Here is a 17,221-nt window from a genome sequence, read left to right on the forward strand (position 1 = left end):
CTGGGCCTCCATAACACCTCAGCAGTGCCACAGGCTGATTGCCTCCATGCCACGCCGCATTGAAGCAGTCATTTCTGCAAAAGGATTCCCGACCAAGTATTGAGTGCATAACTGAACATAATTATTTGAAGGTTGACTTTTTTTGTATTAAAAACACTTTTCTTTTATTGGTCGGATGAAATATGCTAATTTTTTTAGATCAAAATCATCAGTATTAAAACAATAAAAGACCTGAAATATTTCAGTTGGTGTGCAATGAATCTAAAATATATGAAAGTTAAATTTTTATCATTACATTATGGAAAATAATGAACTTTATCACAATATGCTAATTTTTTGAGAAGGACCTGTATATATATATATATATATATATATATATATATATATATATATATATATATATATATATATATATATATATATACACACAGTATATACAGTATATATGTATGTATATACGTATGTGTATATATGTGTATTTTTTTTTTTTTTTGGTCAGCTGGACAATGCTTTTAATTGATGGAACAAAGTAGGGTGACCATTTGTCAGAGAGAGTTTGTCAGGTAAATTAACTATTTTGTAAGATCTGATAAAACAGAAGATGCTGTTAATGCTGCAGAGGAAGTTTTTGCGTTTCGCTCCACGAAGCATCACCACAGCTACAGATCACTGGACTGCACATCTGCCTTGATTAAAAGTGTTTCTCTAATTCTGTAACAGCGTAAACATTTTCAAATGCGTGTACTAAGATTTAGGTTATTGTCAATGCCGTGATGGCACCACATTCTGGTGATTTTACTATTTTATTTGTTATTTTAATTGTTTAGGGCCAAATGCTAAATGTAAGGGATTAAGATTATTTGACCATAAAGGCATTTGTTAGTTGTCTTGTTAAAGAGTAGACCAAACCTGGACCAAACCTTCTACCCAGTGCAGGTGTCCATTTGCCCCCATGCTGCCATCTATTTTTTAAAAACCAAAATATGGTCACCCTAGAATAAAGGTGCTTACTTTAGTTTGAGAACAAGGTTGTTTCAGAGCCAGTGTGAATTGTTCCACAATTAGAAACACAGTACTGCTGCTTTGTTCCACAGGGATTAACTGATGCAGCAGTTTCTGCTGCTTCTCCTTTCACCCTCCCTGCTTTTATCTCTCTCTCACTGGCTTCTGGAAAAGAGAGTGCTGGATGAGCCTTCTGTAAGCATATACACTGTGAGATTGCAAAGCTCTGTGTGTGAGAATAAGAGAGTATGCAGGAGTGTGAGTGAGAGAGCAGCATGCCATCTTTCAGCTGCTGCTGTCTTGAATAGCAATCAGTGTTGGGGGGTGAAGAAAGCCTGCAGTCCTGCTGCCCTGTTAGCCAGCTCAGTGCTATCAAGCTCAGACAGAATGATGCTAACAGATTCATGTGCCTCCTAATATTTGGTTGGGATAGGTAGGTGATCTGCCGTTTTTTCTTTTTTCTTTTTTCTTTTCATTATCCTTTAGTATGTGATTTTTTTTATTGCCATAATCATAAAATGACCTGAATCTGCAATACTACTTTTGTAACTGGCTTGTTTAACATTGATTTTAGTAGTAGTAATGTCTAGTGGTGTGTATTATCTCTGTGTTACTGGGTATTTTTATAGCTGAGTCTCCTCTGAGCTGTTGCTATGCTCTTAGGCAGATGGCCATTTTTTTTCTTTATAGCTTGTTGTATTCAGCTTAAATCCAGATGTGCCAGATTTGCTGTTAATTGCAGTTATGGTGGCAGTGATGGCAGATAGAGATGATGCTGTCTACAGTAATGCATTTCACTGATCTTTACTTACTTTTTTATAATCAGGATCATGGCAGGTCTAGAACCTTTCCAGAAACACTGGGCACATGGCAGAAACAAACACTCAACAGGACACCTATCTATATCAGAAACACAAATTTGCAGTGGTTAAGAAAGTACTAGACCAATTGACTTTTCTCCACAGTTTTTGGATTTGACTTTAAATTTATATAATTGTTGTTTTTATCCAGCATTCTACTCTATTATGCATAGTGACACTGTAAAAACATCTTGTGTTTTGAGTTTTTTTTTTTATTTGAACTACAAAAGTATTCAGACCCTTTATTTAATACTTTGTAGAAGCCCTTTTAGTAGTAATTTCAGTTGTAAGTTTCCTTGAATACTTACAAACATTGCACACCTGGATGTAGGCATTCACACACATTGTACACCTGTATTTGGCTGTTTGTCATTCATCTATAAACTGCCATCTTCAGGTTTTTAACAAATGTTTGATTGGGTTTAGGTCTGATTAACTCAGTGATATTTAGAAACCTGCTTCTAAGCCACTCCAGAAATGTGGATGTTGATACTTTAACTGTTGCCCCGTGCCGTAAATTAGATTTTTTTCTAAGAATGTTTCTGTATTTGAATTAAATTGAGGGACAGATTTATGCAGCCAGTGTCTCTTTCCCTTTCACTGAGGAGCATTCCGATTGCATGATGGATATTCCTGCATTTCAGGCCTGCAACACATTCCAAAAACATTGGGATGGGACCAATTTAGGTCTAGTGTAAAAAAAAAAAAAAAAATAATAATAATTGTGATTTCATTAAGTGATGTCAGCTGGTGTTTGTAATCATGATTTGGTACAAAAGTAGTATCCACAAATGGCTTTTTGAGGAGCAAACATGGGCAGAGGATCTCCAGTCAACAAATGTGTAACAATTATTGAAATGTTTAAAAACAATGTTATTCAAAAAAGATTGGAAGGAATTTGTGTATTGCTCCCTCTACAGTGCATAATATCATTAAATAATTCAAGGAATCAAGAAATTTCAGGGCATAAAAGGCAATAGTGCAAACTTAAGTGTAACATCCATGAGATCCGATTCCTCAGACGCACTACATCAAGAACCATCGTGCATCAATAGCTGATATAGGGCTTGGCGATATTGCAAAAAATTAAATCTCGATTATTTTCAAATTTATTAACTATTCTCGATTCCGATTGCAATTTTTTTTTTTATTTTTTATACAAATTTCTTTTTTTGCATTTTAATTTAAAAGACTGCAGAAGTGCAAAAATAGTGCAAATTTTTTAATTGTGCAAATAATGGTTACTTTTAAATATCCTTTCAAGCACAAAATTTGTAACAAAAATTATAACAATAATCAAAACAAAATAGAAATCTTCATTAGTTATATGCTTTTTTAAGAATAGCTCACAAACAACTCTCACTTTAAATAATGTGCAAGCATAACCTCCTTACATTAACATTACCCTGGGTGTGTTGGATAACCTAGTGAGCTACCTTGCTCTTTTACTGCCTACATAGGCAGCTGCCTAAGTAGAGAGGATTCTAATAAATCATCAGTTTATTAGTCAGATTATTCGAACGCACTACTTGGACAGAAATTACATTGCTTACTAAGCTAACACATTTAGCATCATGCCATTCAAACCAATGGGATGAGGTGGCACAATGTGCTAGCATGTCAACTAACATCTCCCTCCGTGTACTGAAAACGGTCACTGACAAGCCCGAACTTGCAAATAAAAACACTTGTACACGTTTAAACAAATTCAGATTCAGTAATAATTTATTAACATTTAAAAATACATTTCTAACATCATGTGAAACTGTTAATTCAAATTAACTGAATTAATCGTGAAAATCGTCCAGCACTAAGCTGATATAACCACATGGGCATGGATTACTTTGTTTTGTCATGTTTGACGAATATATATTATATTCACAAATGCTGCTTAACTTCATTGTGCAAAAAAGAAGCTTTATGTTAACCATATCCAGAAGCAAAGTCAAGTTCTCTTGGCTCGGTGGCATCTCACCATCACACAGTGAAAAGAAAGTATTGTGGTCAGCCGAATTAGTATTTTAAATCTTTGTAAGAAATGGATGCTGTGCTGCAGACGAAAGATGAACAGGACAATTCAGATTAGCAGCAAGTCCAAAAGTATGGTGATGTGTCGGTGCCCTTGGCAAAGGTAATTTACACTTTTGTGATGGCAGCATTAATGCAGAAAAGTACACAGAGTTTTAGCAGCATATGATGCCTTCAAGACGACATCTTTTCCAGGGATGTCCATGCGTTTTCCAACAAAATGTTATGCTTCACACGTTACAAAGGCATGGCTGCTGAAAAAGAGACTATGGGTACTGAACTGGCCTGCCAGAGAGCTTGCGTGGAGAATTTATAAACAACAAACACAACAATGAGAATCCTTTACTGTTGCAGGAAAAATGGGACAAAATAACACCTGACATAACACTTCCTTGCCTGGTATCCTCAGTGCCAAAATATCTTTCAAGTGTTGTGAGAAGGAATGGGACCATTGCCAAGTGGTACATGTTTTACAGAACCAGCTTTTTTGAAATGTGTTGCAGAAATAGATGTATATTAACGAAAATGAGACTGTCCAGACAAAACAAAAACGTCTTGGTTTCATACTGTCTTCAGTTAAATAAAAGTCAAAGTAAATGATAAACACTAACTTTTTTCTTTGCATTTTTCAATGCTGTTCCAAGTAATAAGTTTGTACAAAAATATTTTTTTTAACCAACAGTTGCTGACTTTGTTCTAATGTTGTATATCCCTCCACTATAATTGGATTATAGTCTTAAGGAAGTTGCTTACTGATTGTACAGATTTTTGTAAAATTCATTGCACTTTGTCTTGCATATCGGTAGTCAACATTGGTTTGTGTTGCATCAGGCAAGAATGTGATGGCTACTTTATAATAAATTAATGACTGGTGCTCAGGTGGTGCAGCACAGTCCATTATGCCAGTGCTGCACAGTGCTATCTGCCGGTTGGTCATCAACTTAATTGACTAAGTCTATAGAGTGGGGGTGGCTGAAGTCTTTTGATGGAATGGCACCCTATCTTGGTCATTCATGCTGTAGAACCATATCTACTGTGACCCTTACCAAAGTAAAAGTTAGTTGGTGGTTGTTATGAAAGAAATCAATTTCAACTAGTTAACATTTTTATGCCAATCTCTGTAGTCATAAACAAGCCCATGTCTTAATTGTGCTTTGTTTATCCTTAGTGTGTTTACAAAGCACTCATATGTGGATAACCATTTACAAAATCTTTTTTTTTTTCTTTTTTCCAGCATTTTCAGCTGGCTTTAATTGACTCTTCGTCCTGCAATTTGTCCAAAGCTGAAAGTAAGTACTACCAGAGCAACAAAGCAGTCCATATTTGTTTTTGAGTAGAGCTGAAGAGAGGCTGTTTAGCAGACTGTGCAGAAATTTTTATTTCTGAAACGCACACAATTCTGTGAAATACACTGACAGCAATAATAATATAGAAGTGTGCAATAATCTTTGTGTCAACATATGTTTAGTAAACTACTGTCTCTTTATTTAAGTTGTGGTGTTAGAAGCTGCTTTTTATTAACCTGTGGTGTTTTTCATATTTTCTTTTGCCTCTGTTAAAACATTTCTTTAATATGTTTTTTTCTTTTTTTTATGCAGTTCAGTTCCACATTGCTTATATATATGAAATTCAGGTGAGTGCTTTTCTGTTCTTTTTAGTGTCTCTTCAGTCCTTGATTTGGCTGATGATTTGACAGGAGAATCTAAAAGTTAATTACTAAAACATTTAAATTTCTCATCAATCTCATCAATCTCATCAATGTTAACATTTAGCTTCAATTGTTGTAAAATTTGTAGTATGTTTTACTCAGTAGTGAAAGTGTTACTTATTTTAGCTAGTTAATAAGCGGCCATTCTTAGTTTTATCAAGTTGTCTCTGTTGGACCCCTGAGCAGGGCCCCTAACCCTACATTGCTTAATTGAGTTCTGTCATAATTGTAAGTTCCTTTGGATAAAGGCATCTTATAAAAGCCACAAAGGTCAAAGTAAATGCATCCACTATTTAAAGGATGTGTTTGGGGACTGTCTTCAAATACAGATGATGACTATAAATGTAAATGGTGAACTTGCTACAGAAAGAATGAATAGAACTTACCTATTTATCCACTGAGCTCCTACAGGTAATGTTAGCTCAGTGGTTAAGTCACTGGACTTGTAAAGAGAATGTCACTACTTCCCTGAGTCACTGCCTTTGAAAAGGGTCCTTGACCCTCAGTTGTTTGCATTGTATCATCCCCAATTGTGAGTCACTTTGAATAGAAGCGTCTGCCGTAAATGTGGAGTTCTTACCCCTTCCAGTACTGACTAAGGATCACGCATCCCCTCAGACATACACTATATGGCCAAAAATATTGGGAAACCATTAGGTTTTCATGAGTTAGTTTGACATCCCAAAACAAATAGTATTAAATTAGTGTGAGCTCTATGTGATCTGTTCAGATGTAATGACAGCCACTGTTCTGAAAGGGTGAAAGTATATGGGCATTTTTGCCCAAGTCAAAAGTTATTTAGTGTGACCTCTCTTGGCACTAAGCCCATCTTGAACTTTTGGGGAGACTATCCTGAAGTTTTTTTGAAGTAATCTTTTTGTAGATTTTTTTGACTTCCCATAGTTCTTCTTTACATTTAGGCAGTCTTTTATACCTCTATAATATATAAATCTGGACTCTGTGGAGGCCAGTCCATGACTGTTAGTGTTTTATCAGCTGTTTTTCTCTCCAAATATAATTCACTGCATTAGTAGCGTGCGTGAGATCATCATGTTGAAAAAATAAAATCATTCCCAATCAGGCGCTTTCCAGAAGGATTAACTAATTTGTATTTTAATAGCGACACAGAAATAATAATTATTAAATATGGTCATTATACCCTTACTAAAACAGCAACTCTATATACACACACAATTAGTATTGAACTGTGACTATTAAAACTTGGCCCTCTGTCCTGTTTAAAATGTTTCTGTTAACATATACACTTACCAAGTCCTCAGACTTCCTGTGTGTGTGTGTTGGTAAGGCCTCCTTAAGTACTCAGCCATAGCCTCAAGGTCACAAAGAAAAACAAATAGCCTGTGTGGGCTTCTCGTCTTTTCTGTATGTGTATGCGTTTGAATGCAAGTAAATAGCTTTTAAGGCTTGTTGAGTCTAGTCTGTCATATACCTTTCCTAGACTGACCATCCCCCAGTGTCTCTGTTTGTCTGGTTTTGCAGGGTATTGCTTTCTGTCTGGTCTGACGAGTTAAATCCTTTCCTCCTCTTATTGTGGTCAGTCTAAGGAGCCCTTTTGTGTCCACCCTCAAGGGTTATAAAAGTGCTAACCCCTCTGCTAAATGTCCTGTCCTGTGTCTTTGTGTGCAGAAGAAGTACCGTGCGGCAAAAGAAGCTTATGAAAGTCTGTTACAGACCGAGAATCTTCCAGTGCAGGTGAAGGCAACTACTTTACAACAATTGGGTAAGTTTTCAAAATTAAATGACCTGTAATATTTTGATTGCCTTCTCATCTTAAAGCTTAAAGAATTTGCTTGAATCTTGGGCTGGGCATTTTTAATTTTTGTTATTGTCAAAACTGCTGCAACTTTTTATTTTGTGTTAATGCACTGTAATCAATCAAATAATTGTAAATAAATTATATTACATATTTTTATACTCACTGACTAGCTACCTTATTAGTCCCCTGACCAATTGTCCTCTTTGTAGTACAACAAAAAACATATTATGCATCCTACTTTATTGGTCACCTCTATTTAAAGCTGAAGTGTGTGAGGCGGATGAGATGTATTGCAGCTTTTAATACTGTGCATACTATGGATCAACATTTTACTTAATTTAATCTTGGAACCATTTTATTTTTTAAAAGTTAACAGACAAGCCTATAAGAATGTCAAAATATCAAACATTTCACTTCATGTATGCCAAGGCTTTAAGCTTCATAACGAAAAAACACAAACAAAGCTTGGTTAGATTAACCCTTAATTTAAATAAATATTAATGATGTAGCCATTTAGATCTATAGATGGCAATTCTAATGTAACGTGGCTGTTGAAGACTTATGTAACATTGTTCTATAATTCAGAAATTGCTAAAAAAAAATTAATTGCGTATGGTAGATCATTACATTATTCCTAATACATACATTTAGTCAAATTGGTTCTATGAATTAACTAAGTTAATTCAAGGTTTTATAGTCCCAATTTAACCCTTAGTTAGATGTGGTGTACTTAGTCTGTTTCATGATGAATATACACAAAAATGTGTTTCATAATTGTAATTTCTGCATCTCTTTTTGCCTCCCTTGGATTCTTAAAGAGCTACAACATACAATTGTGAAATTACTTTAGTCTATAAGACTGCACAAAATCGCCAAACCCACCTGGTGTGGCTTTTACACCCATAAGTTCCTTAAGAACCTTAAGTTCCTTTTAAATCACTTTCCAGTCTAGAATTTAAAGAAGGACCTGGATTTGGGGTGGGGTGGGGGTATCATAAAACCATTTCCTTGTTTGACCTGTAATTGTTGGCACCCGTGCAGTTGCCTTGGTGACTGGCTCAGGCGCTTGGCACAGATGTTAAAAGCTCAACTGAGATCACAGTATAGGAAAGGCTTTGTCTAGCACATCGTCTTGCTCTGCTTAACAACCTCTGGCTGTTGGGTGGGTAAAGCAGTCTCTGATGAGATCTTTTGAAGCTAGTAGTAAAAGAGCCCCTCCTCTTCTGTTCCCTTTTTATGGACAAAGACGCAAGCAGACAAACTATTTATGTGCAAAAATTGTGCAGAAGAGAATTCTACAAGATTACATTTTGTAGTGGGATTACAGATCTAAATGTGTTTTTTTTTTTAAATGCCTGCACAGGCTGGATGCATCACACAGTAGATCAGCTAGGAGATAAAGCCAACAACAGCAGCTATGCTATTAAGTGTCTGCAAAAATCTTTGGAAGCAGATCCCAACTCTGGACAATCTTGGTACTTCCTGGGCAGGTACGTGCAATCCATAATTTAATTATTGCTTATAATATTTTGGTCTAAACTATTTCATCTTGATGCAATCATTGTATAAGTGATTATATTTATGGAAATAATTTATACGTGTCCCCCCACCCTATTAAATACTATTCCAAATTACATTCAATTTTACCTGCTGATGCTTGACTTAAACTAGAAGCAAAGCAGATCTTTCTCACACACACCAGCAGTGCAAAGTGAGAGTAAATGAGCTGTAAAACACTATCAGTGCACATGAGGCAGTTTATTTCACAAGTTGGCAACTCTCTTGTTCTGTTTAATAATGTATCCTGCTTACAAATAATCCCCCTCATGAAAGAACATGCTGCAATACTTACTAAAGCAGGGAAACTTTTATGCAGTTAAATTATAAATGACCGAACTATGCACATTCAAATCATAAAAGCTAAAACTGTCATCTGCATCATCTTGAGTGTTTTGTATTCGGATATGTGTGTAATATTATTTTTCTATCGGGAAAAGTTTTAGGTCTTTCGCCATCTACTAAAATAACAATAAAGACTGTGTGAATTCTAAAAAAAATTGTAGTCCATATGCCATTATACTACTGTAATACAGTGCTGTGAAAACATATTTTCCACTTTCTTCTATTTATGCATAATTGTCACATATTTAAATATTTTAAATCATCAACCATGGGAGATTTGCAAGGTGCAAACCACCTCTGACTAGAAAAAAACACAAAGCCTTGTCTTGCATTTGGATCTAGATCTCAGTCAATTATCAGTTAAAAGAATGTAATTAAATTAGCATCTCTGCTTGTTATAAACGGTTTTTACTGCTAGCATTTTTGCTGCTTGTGTGGGTTTTAATAAAATAGCTAACTAGTGTGACAGCTCTTGTCCATAGATTCGTAATTAATATTGGTTTTAAATAAAATTATTTTACTCAAATTAGGGTTGGTAAGTTTTTAATTGCATGTTGACTTGTTCCCTAGCATTGCCAAACGATGTGGATGTTACATTTATATTTGTTTGTTGAACTTATTTAAAAAGCATTGGCAATATTGTGGTGTTCTTATCCTGGCTATTATACATGACTTCATTTTCCTGCCTTTTACCTCAATTCGTAAATATGACTGAAATTAGCTTTCAAACAGCCACAACAGCATTAGTTAGGTCAGGTTCTAAACATCGGCATGCTCAAACAGAAAAGGACATTCCCCAAACTGCTCTCACAAGGTTTTGTGCTCACAGTTTTTCTGAAAACCTTTTGCAGAACATTTGTCCTTTTTCTAATGGCCATCAGACTTTAGAAAATGTGTTTCCACTGCTGAGTCCAGTGGTGGTGTGCTGCAAAGGTTTTGTAAGTCACTGCCAGCAAAACGAGTTCTACTTCACTACTACAAGGCTTAGTACTTAACTACAATCTTTGTTTTCGGCACTTGTTAGCATTGAGTAAATTGTTGAACTTGTTTCTTAAAAGAGGTGTCCGCATACTTCTGACCACAAAGTGTAGAATTTTATTTACAATTTTTTGATTATATTAGTTTTTGTCTATTACTGTTTGTGTAGCTGTCAGATTAAATACGTTTACAAACATATATTTCACCTTTTAGGATTAGTTTTATCATCATACTGATTTTCTTTGTTATGTTCAGGTGCTACTCCAGTATTGGAAATATCCAGGATGCATTCATCTCATATCGACAGTCCATTGACAAGTCGGAAGCCAGTGCTGATACATGGTGCTCAATAGGGTGAGGACTTTCACTTTTTGAGTCATATGGATTGTCAGGATCTTGATGGATGTACCCATTTTTGTCTGGCAAATAGTCAAGGGCAAACTGCTGCTGTTGGGCCTTTGAGAGAGGCCCATAACCCAAATTGCTTGGCTTTAATACTGTCTAAATATTTAGATGCTTTTGATCAAATGTCTTACAGTTGGATAAAACATTTGAATGGCAGTATTATTGTTGTTTAAATTTCTTTGACCTTTTAGTTTTTTCAATTGGTTATGAGCCAGATTGTTCTTGCTTACTTAAACTAAACTGCATCAGTCTGCATTTACAGTTGAGCCATGAAGTGTGTGAGAGTATTGAAATGTCATAAATATAAACCAAAAAATAAGTATTCTGAAAATGTTATTAAGAAATTGGCAGTGGGTGTCCAGTACATGGGTGCTGGGACCTTGTGTTTGAGCCTTGTATCAGGTCACGGTTTGTAAGGTTAAGTATGTTAGGGAAAATCAGTAAATAAGTAAACAAACCGTGCCCCAGTTTGGCTGCCTTAATTTCTCTTCTGCTTGTCATGTTCCCAGTGTGTTGTATCAGCAGCAGAACCAGCCGATGGATGCACTTCAAGCTTATATATGTGCAGTACAGCTGAACCACAGCCATGCAGCTGCTTGGATGGACCTGGGTACGCTCTACGAGTCCTGCAACCAGCCTCAGGATGCCATCAAATGCTACATTAATGCCACCTGCACAAAGTCCTGTACCAATGTTAACGCCCTCACGGCTCGGATTAAGTGTCTGCAGGTAGTGCTTTGTTTTTTTTGTTTTTTTTTTTTACCTCAGTTTTTCCAAAGAGTTTGTTGCTTGGGTCTGTGTGTTTAGCTGCAGATGTTGTTAGTTTAATAATTGAATTAATGCTATATATTTTCATGTTAAGAAGTGTTCTTTGGTGTTCTTAATTTGCTGCATACTTTTATTACATTGCTCAAAATGTGTTGGTTGTAGTTGTGTCTTGCTGTATTTTTTGTTACAGAACTAACAGATATAGCTCTGCACAATATTTAGTAAATCCATCTCTGTTTATTGCACATGTTTTCCAGGCTCAGTTATACAATCTACAACAAGGTAGTCTACCGGGTAAAAGTAAAATGCTCCCTAGTATTGAGGAGGCATGGAGCCTACCAATCCCAGCAGAGCTCACCTCCAGACAGGGAGCCTTGAATACAATGCAGCAGGTGAGACCATTTCATCTTGAGAAACATGTAGATACCCCTATTCCTGTACCCTTACAGACAATTCTAGTGGTCAATTTTTGTTTTGGTTTAGTATTCACTTCTACAAGAGTTTAGACCTATACTTGAATCATAATTATAATTGCCCTGTACTGATAAACTAAACGCTGCTTACCTAATTATTGTTTGACTCTCTTCCCCTGCCCCCTCACCTCAAAGAATATTGAATTTTAAACTTACCATTTAAACTAAAGCACTTTGAACCCAAAGTGTTGTTCTCAATTAGTTCACACAGCTGTTACTAAGGTTGCACTGATACCGTGGGCTTTAATGAGGTCAAAATAAATAAAAACAAACAAACAAATTTGCATATTTGCGGGAATGGGTGTATATTAACAAAAGAAATTAAGTTAACCAGACAAAACACAAAATATCTTGGGTTCAAAAAAAGTATGGAAATTAAAAAAAGATATTTTTTAATGCAGTGTTTCTTATAGTCCCAACATTTTCTAATTTGGTGGTGTAAGCCAATGTTTCAGGAATATGTTTACTCCTCATGTTAGATAGTGATCTGTCCTTTCGTCAGAAATATTTAAGCTTATGGCTGGTAAATCTGAGATAGGCAAACTATGTATCTGCTGGTTCATCCAGAGTGCAAGGATTGAAATTAAAATGTTTAATAAATGGGAATAATATTTTGGGAAAATTGTTTGTATTATTCATTGCTTTAGACAAACACATCTGATTAGTCTATGTGCTAGATTTATGCACAACTTACTAGGTAGTGTTACCAGGTAAGACTGGCTAAGTAAACTTCTCTGTACTTTGTTCTTTTCTATCCACAGCAAGCATGTAAATCTAATCAGTGTAGTGAAAGTCAATCAAAGCTACCAGGACAGCTGCTCCCTCCACAAATGCTCTCTTCTAGTACAGAAGACAGCCAGTCTAGTCCTTGCAAGAGGAAGAGGATGACAAGCTTGTCCAAGGTAAAAAGGAGCATTAATGATTATATCTAAGTACCTGGTAGCACTGTCAGATTTTTATATATAACCCTTTATATTTATTATAATGTATTTTTTTTCTCCCCAATAAACATGCACAGAACTCTGAAACATGGACACACAATCCAGTTCAACAGCAGGTCCCAAACTGGTACTTAAGTCCACAGAAGCTTCAGGTTTGTTTATTTGCTTTAAGAGGACTGTTTTTCTCAAGTCTTTTTAGATTTAGATTAACTTTTAAATCAACCAGTGTATATTAATTATACTTTATTATCTTTTCACAGCTTCTGGATCAGTTACGGTCCAGCAAAGCAAACTTGAAGCCAATGCAGCTGCAGCTGTTGGACCAATTGGAAAATCAACTCGTTCTTATGAAACATCATCAGCTGGTATGCTGATGCTTTAGGCCTGCTTTAAATTATGTAGTGTAATCTTACAGGATTTATTTGTAATATTTGTTTTAATAAAAATGTCTTATTCTTTCTTTTTCCCCAGGTGAGGCAGAATGCTGTTGGTGAAGTGCGCCCCACTTTATCCAATGGTCTTCATTCAGCAACTGGCCTCTCGCTGCCTAATTCAGACCGGCTCTCTTTACCAGATCGTGCACAAGCGCACACACCCAAAGTCACTCAGCCCTCAAATCATAGCCCCTGCACGCTACAGCCAATGTGTAATGGACCTGTTCCTGTGAGCCCCTCTTCCTGCAGCAATGCTGAAGCCCTGGCTATCACAGAAAAACACTCTGTGGGCAATAATCACTTACCAGGGCAGGGGAGCAATGGAAATGTGCCTTACCTGCAGCAAAATGCACTACCTCATAACTGCACAATCCTCACCAGCAGCAGCACAGTGAATGATACGCTGTGGAAAAGTCAACAAGTCAGCTCCACTCAGGTAAAGGTAAGCAGTTTTTTTGGCACTTGTGCAGTCAGACATTGCCATTGTACCTCTTGGTCTCTGGAGTATTTTGTCAATACGAAATGGACTTTTTGAGTCTTTACTAAGGATTAGATAATAAAAGGTTCAGTGAATCAACTTACCTTCTGATGTTCAGTAACTGCTTGCTAAACTTGCAAATAAAGTATTATTAGTATTATAATTAAATGATCTGTTGGGGTTAGGGTGTACACATTTGTTCATGTCCATTAAGTCTACATCAAGTCAGATGCAGAAAAAATGTACGTTTAAAATTGGGTGTGTAAACAAACAAGCTGATTTAGCAGTTAAAGGCACCACAATAAAATGCATGTTTATAAAAGCACACAGTGAGGCTGAGAATAGAAATGTGCATCAGAAATACATAGAAATGCACGATTCTGTACAGTACAAAATGTTTTAACTATTAATATTATATATAAGGGGTGTGAAGGAAGGTTGTCACCATGCAAATTTCCCCCACCACTCCCCCATTATTTTTTTTAAATGATGTTTATTTCATTATTACTTTAAGACAAGTAGAAAGTAAATGTTTAGAGATTTCTCTGCAAGTTTGTTTGTTAAAAATAAGCAAAAATTGGATTAATCAATTACAGTAAAAAGCTACTGTGACTCTATTCTTAACATAACACTATTTTTTTCCTGTTTTTTGCCAGGGGCTTAAAAAGAATCCACATTTGGTAGGTCCCAATGGTGAGCAGCCACTTTCTTATGCGGATGCGTCCCTGTCTACCAAGGCATCCTGCACTGGTGTTCTAAATGAGCATGGACATTCCACACAAGAGACTCATCTCGATTCCCTTCCCTCTTCCCCCGTCCCTGATTCCTCTACCTCAGGTGGACAGCAGGGCTTGACCCTGACCAAAGAGAGCATGCCCTCCTCCAATGGGCATATATCAGGGATGCCTAACAGCACTGCCACTGCGGGATGGCTTAATCACATCCCTGCAGCTACTGCTGTGCCCGAACCCCGCTCCCCAGCTCAACCGAATCAAGACAATCTTCCGCTATCTGCCTTGCTTAAGGAAAAAGCTAATAGTACAAATGTTAATGTAGACAGTGAGGTGGCCACTCCTGGCAAAACAACCAACAATGTTCATCTGCATGGGGGATCTAGGACACAGGAGAACTCTGTAGATTCATCACCCTGCTCAGCCATGTCAACAGCCACATCTTTGCTTAAATCTTCAGAGCACAACAGCACTGACAGCCTTAACAGCCCCAGACTTAACAACATAGGACTGGAAGTCTCAAAAATCCCAATGGTGGACTTTCATTTGGTCTGTCGTAAACAAGCTTCTCCTTCAGTTTTTCCATGGTCCTCTGTCTCCATCTACCCAAGCTCAAGGGAGGTGCTTAAAGCCTGCAGGTAGGCATCACTGAAAGTGTTTGTTTTTTTGTGTTTTTTTTTTTAATCAAGAATTTACTCATTTTGATTCTGTAAATAGATCGGTAGCAGCATTGTTGATTAGTATTTGATCTGGACTGTTGCATGTTGCTTGTTTAAAGTCCTCATATTTTAATGTTTTAAATAATTTGCAAATAGCAGATTAAGGGTGTGTTCATACCGGTTCGGTTTAAACAAACCCTTGTAAGATTATGCTGTTCGAGCGGTTTGTTACAGTAAGTGTGAGCGCTTCCTTTTGACTCAAGATGGCGCAAGATCTTCTGAGTCGGTAGTTCTTGGTCCGTTTCCAAATAATTTCTGGTGCGATTAATTTCAAATATGAACACAATAAGACCCTAAGGCACCTTAACAAATATATGCCATTATTTATGTCATTTATGCATCATACATCATATATACTTTTTATTTTGGTTTGATTGTAAATTTGTGATTGCTAAGCAAACGAGGACTAAACTGTAATGCTATTATTTTCTTGTTTGGTCCGTATAAAGTATATATAAAGTATATAAAGTATAAACACACCTTAAATGTGGTTGAGTGGTGAAAGGAACAACTAAAAATTAAGCAAAGTTGGTTATGAAATAGCATCAGCTTCTGATCATCTTCTCATGTGGTTTTTTTTTGTCTTAATGTTTAAGATACCATCACAGTAATTCTGATTCACACTTCCCTGTTGTAAAAGAATCATGCTACACAATCCTCATACTCTAAAGAAAAGGCCTCAATTAAACAGTTATTATTATTATTATTATTATTACAGAACAATATACCAAGTTATCGTTCAGCAATTTAAACCCCACTAGTATTTACAATAAAAAAAATCTGTAAATCCAATGGCAGAAATGCAGCATTGTTTACACAAAGCACATTGTCAATTAGTTTGGCCTGACACCTTTCCTTCTTTAAATCTGCTAAATAGTAAGAATGTATAAGCACACAGCTGGCTAGCATACATGCTAACGTTGCTAGCAGACCTGAGCGTTCTTTTTTTCTTTTGGTGTTTAGAACAGAAGATGCTTTGTATTGCATTTGAGAGCTTATGTTTATTCACCATTAATAACAGGCTAGCTGACTGTTAGAGTGAAATTGCCAGTCGATGCAATTTGTTTTTTTCAGTCTGCATTAAGATTGAATGTTAAGTTTTGATCACAAAGCCTGAGTTATGTGGTCAAAAAAATATATATTTTTAACCATTAAGTCACTCAGTCAAGCTTATGTTTTCTTTGTGTAAAACAGCAGCTTTACAAAAAATCTTAAAGTGGAGTTATCAGGATTTACTGAAAAATATCAACAAGTCATGTTTAAGTCGTGTTTTGTATACCTAAGGATTAGGTGTTTATGAAAAAGGGTATCAATGCATCTCTAATAGCAATCTGTTTATAACCCGATAGATGGTTATCATCGCCAAGTGGCCACTGTCAAAAACCAACTCTCAGAACAGTGACCTTTCAGCGCTATTACCGAAACCAAGTTTGTTGGGAAAGGACCAATTCTTTGGTGGTTTCACTTAGAGAACAAATACAGGCAGTTGAGCATCGTCAGGTTTGTGAGAAGCCCTGTCAGTTGCTTAAATAGTATAATTTCAAGTTTAGGTGACTTTGCTTCATTGCTTTTATTACAAACTGACATTACAAAGTGATGCACAATATTCATACAATGTTTTTTCACCTTTGTTAAAGCAGTTGAAACTATTCAAAACCCTGTGAACTTAAAATAAGTTATTAGTTAAATTGTTATTGATGTCTCTTTTTTATTGATGCCACTTGGATGTTGGAAAGACTAATGGAGCTAACTTAGTTACACATTATAAAAACCATGGCTTAGCTGTTCGAGATTCACAGTTTAAAAAACATGGACTTAATTGTTTAAAAGATAAAAACAATCAAAATTATTATTGTTGACAGTTATAAAATTAGTAGGCCAGAATGCAAAGTACATGTCCCTTAATGTATGTAAAATGTATGTATCTTAGCAATAATTCTTTTTTTTTTTTATAAACCAACTTTGCTTTTATGTTTGCACTTTCCAACTACACAGCTGCAAAATTGCCACGTATGTA

The 17,221-nt window shown here is 36.1% G+C and overlaps 1 protein-coding gene across 3 annotated transcripts in view; it reads left to right on the forward strand.

Moving 5' to 3' along the window:
* kdm6a (lysine (K)-specific demethylase 6A) overlaps nucleotides 1-17,221 on the forward strand; it is a 49,055-nt gene that overhangs the window by 13,478 nt on the left and 18,356 nt on the right. Inside the window, exons 7-18 of one of the 3 annotated variants that reach the window (XM_063006547.1) lie at nucleotides 5,125-5,179; nucleotides 5,489-5,523; nucleotides 7,246-7,339; nucleotides 8,739-8,865; nucleotides 10,511-10,609; nucleotides 11,170-11,389; nucleotides 11,686-11,820; nucleotides 12,663-12,803; nucleotides 12,920-12,994; nucleotides 13,103-13,207; nucleotides 13,314-13,718; nucleotides 14,411-15,123. In XM_063006547.1, coding sequence (XP_062862617.1) covers nucleotides 5,125-5,179; nucleotides 5,489-5,523; nucleotides 7,246-7,339; nucleotides 8,739-8,865; nucleotides 10,511-10,609; nucleotides 11,170-11,389; nucleotides 11,686-11,820; nucleotides 12,663-12,803; nucleotides 12,920-12,994; nucleotides 13,103-13,207; nucleotides 13,314-13,718; nucleotides 14,411-15,123 — 2,204 coding nt within the window. The remainder of the gene's footprint in view (nucleotides 1-5,124; nucleotides 5,180-5,488; nucleotides 5,524-7,245; nucleotides 7,340-8,738; nucleotides 8,866-10,510; nucleotides 10,610-11,169; nucleotides 11,390-11,685; nucleotides 11,821-12,662; nucleotides 12,804-12,919; nucleotides 12,995-13,102; nucleotides 13,208-13,313; nucleotides 13,719-14,410; nucleotides 15,124-17,221) is intronic. The other 2 variants (XM_063006548.1, XM_063006549.1) reach the window with 2 other exon arrangements.

The sequence above is a fragment of the Trichomycterus rosablanca genome, chromosome 12 (genome assembly GCF_030014385.1).
Source record: "Trichomycterus rosablanca isolate fTriRos1 chromosome 12, fTriRos1.hap1, whole genome shotgun sequence".
NCBI classification, from domain to species: Eukaryota; Metazoa; Chordata; class Actinopteri; order Siluriformes; family Trichomycteridae; genus Trichomycterus; species Trichomycterus rosablanca.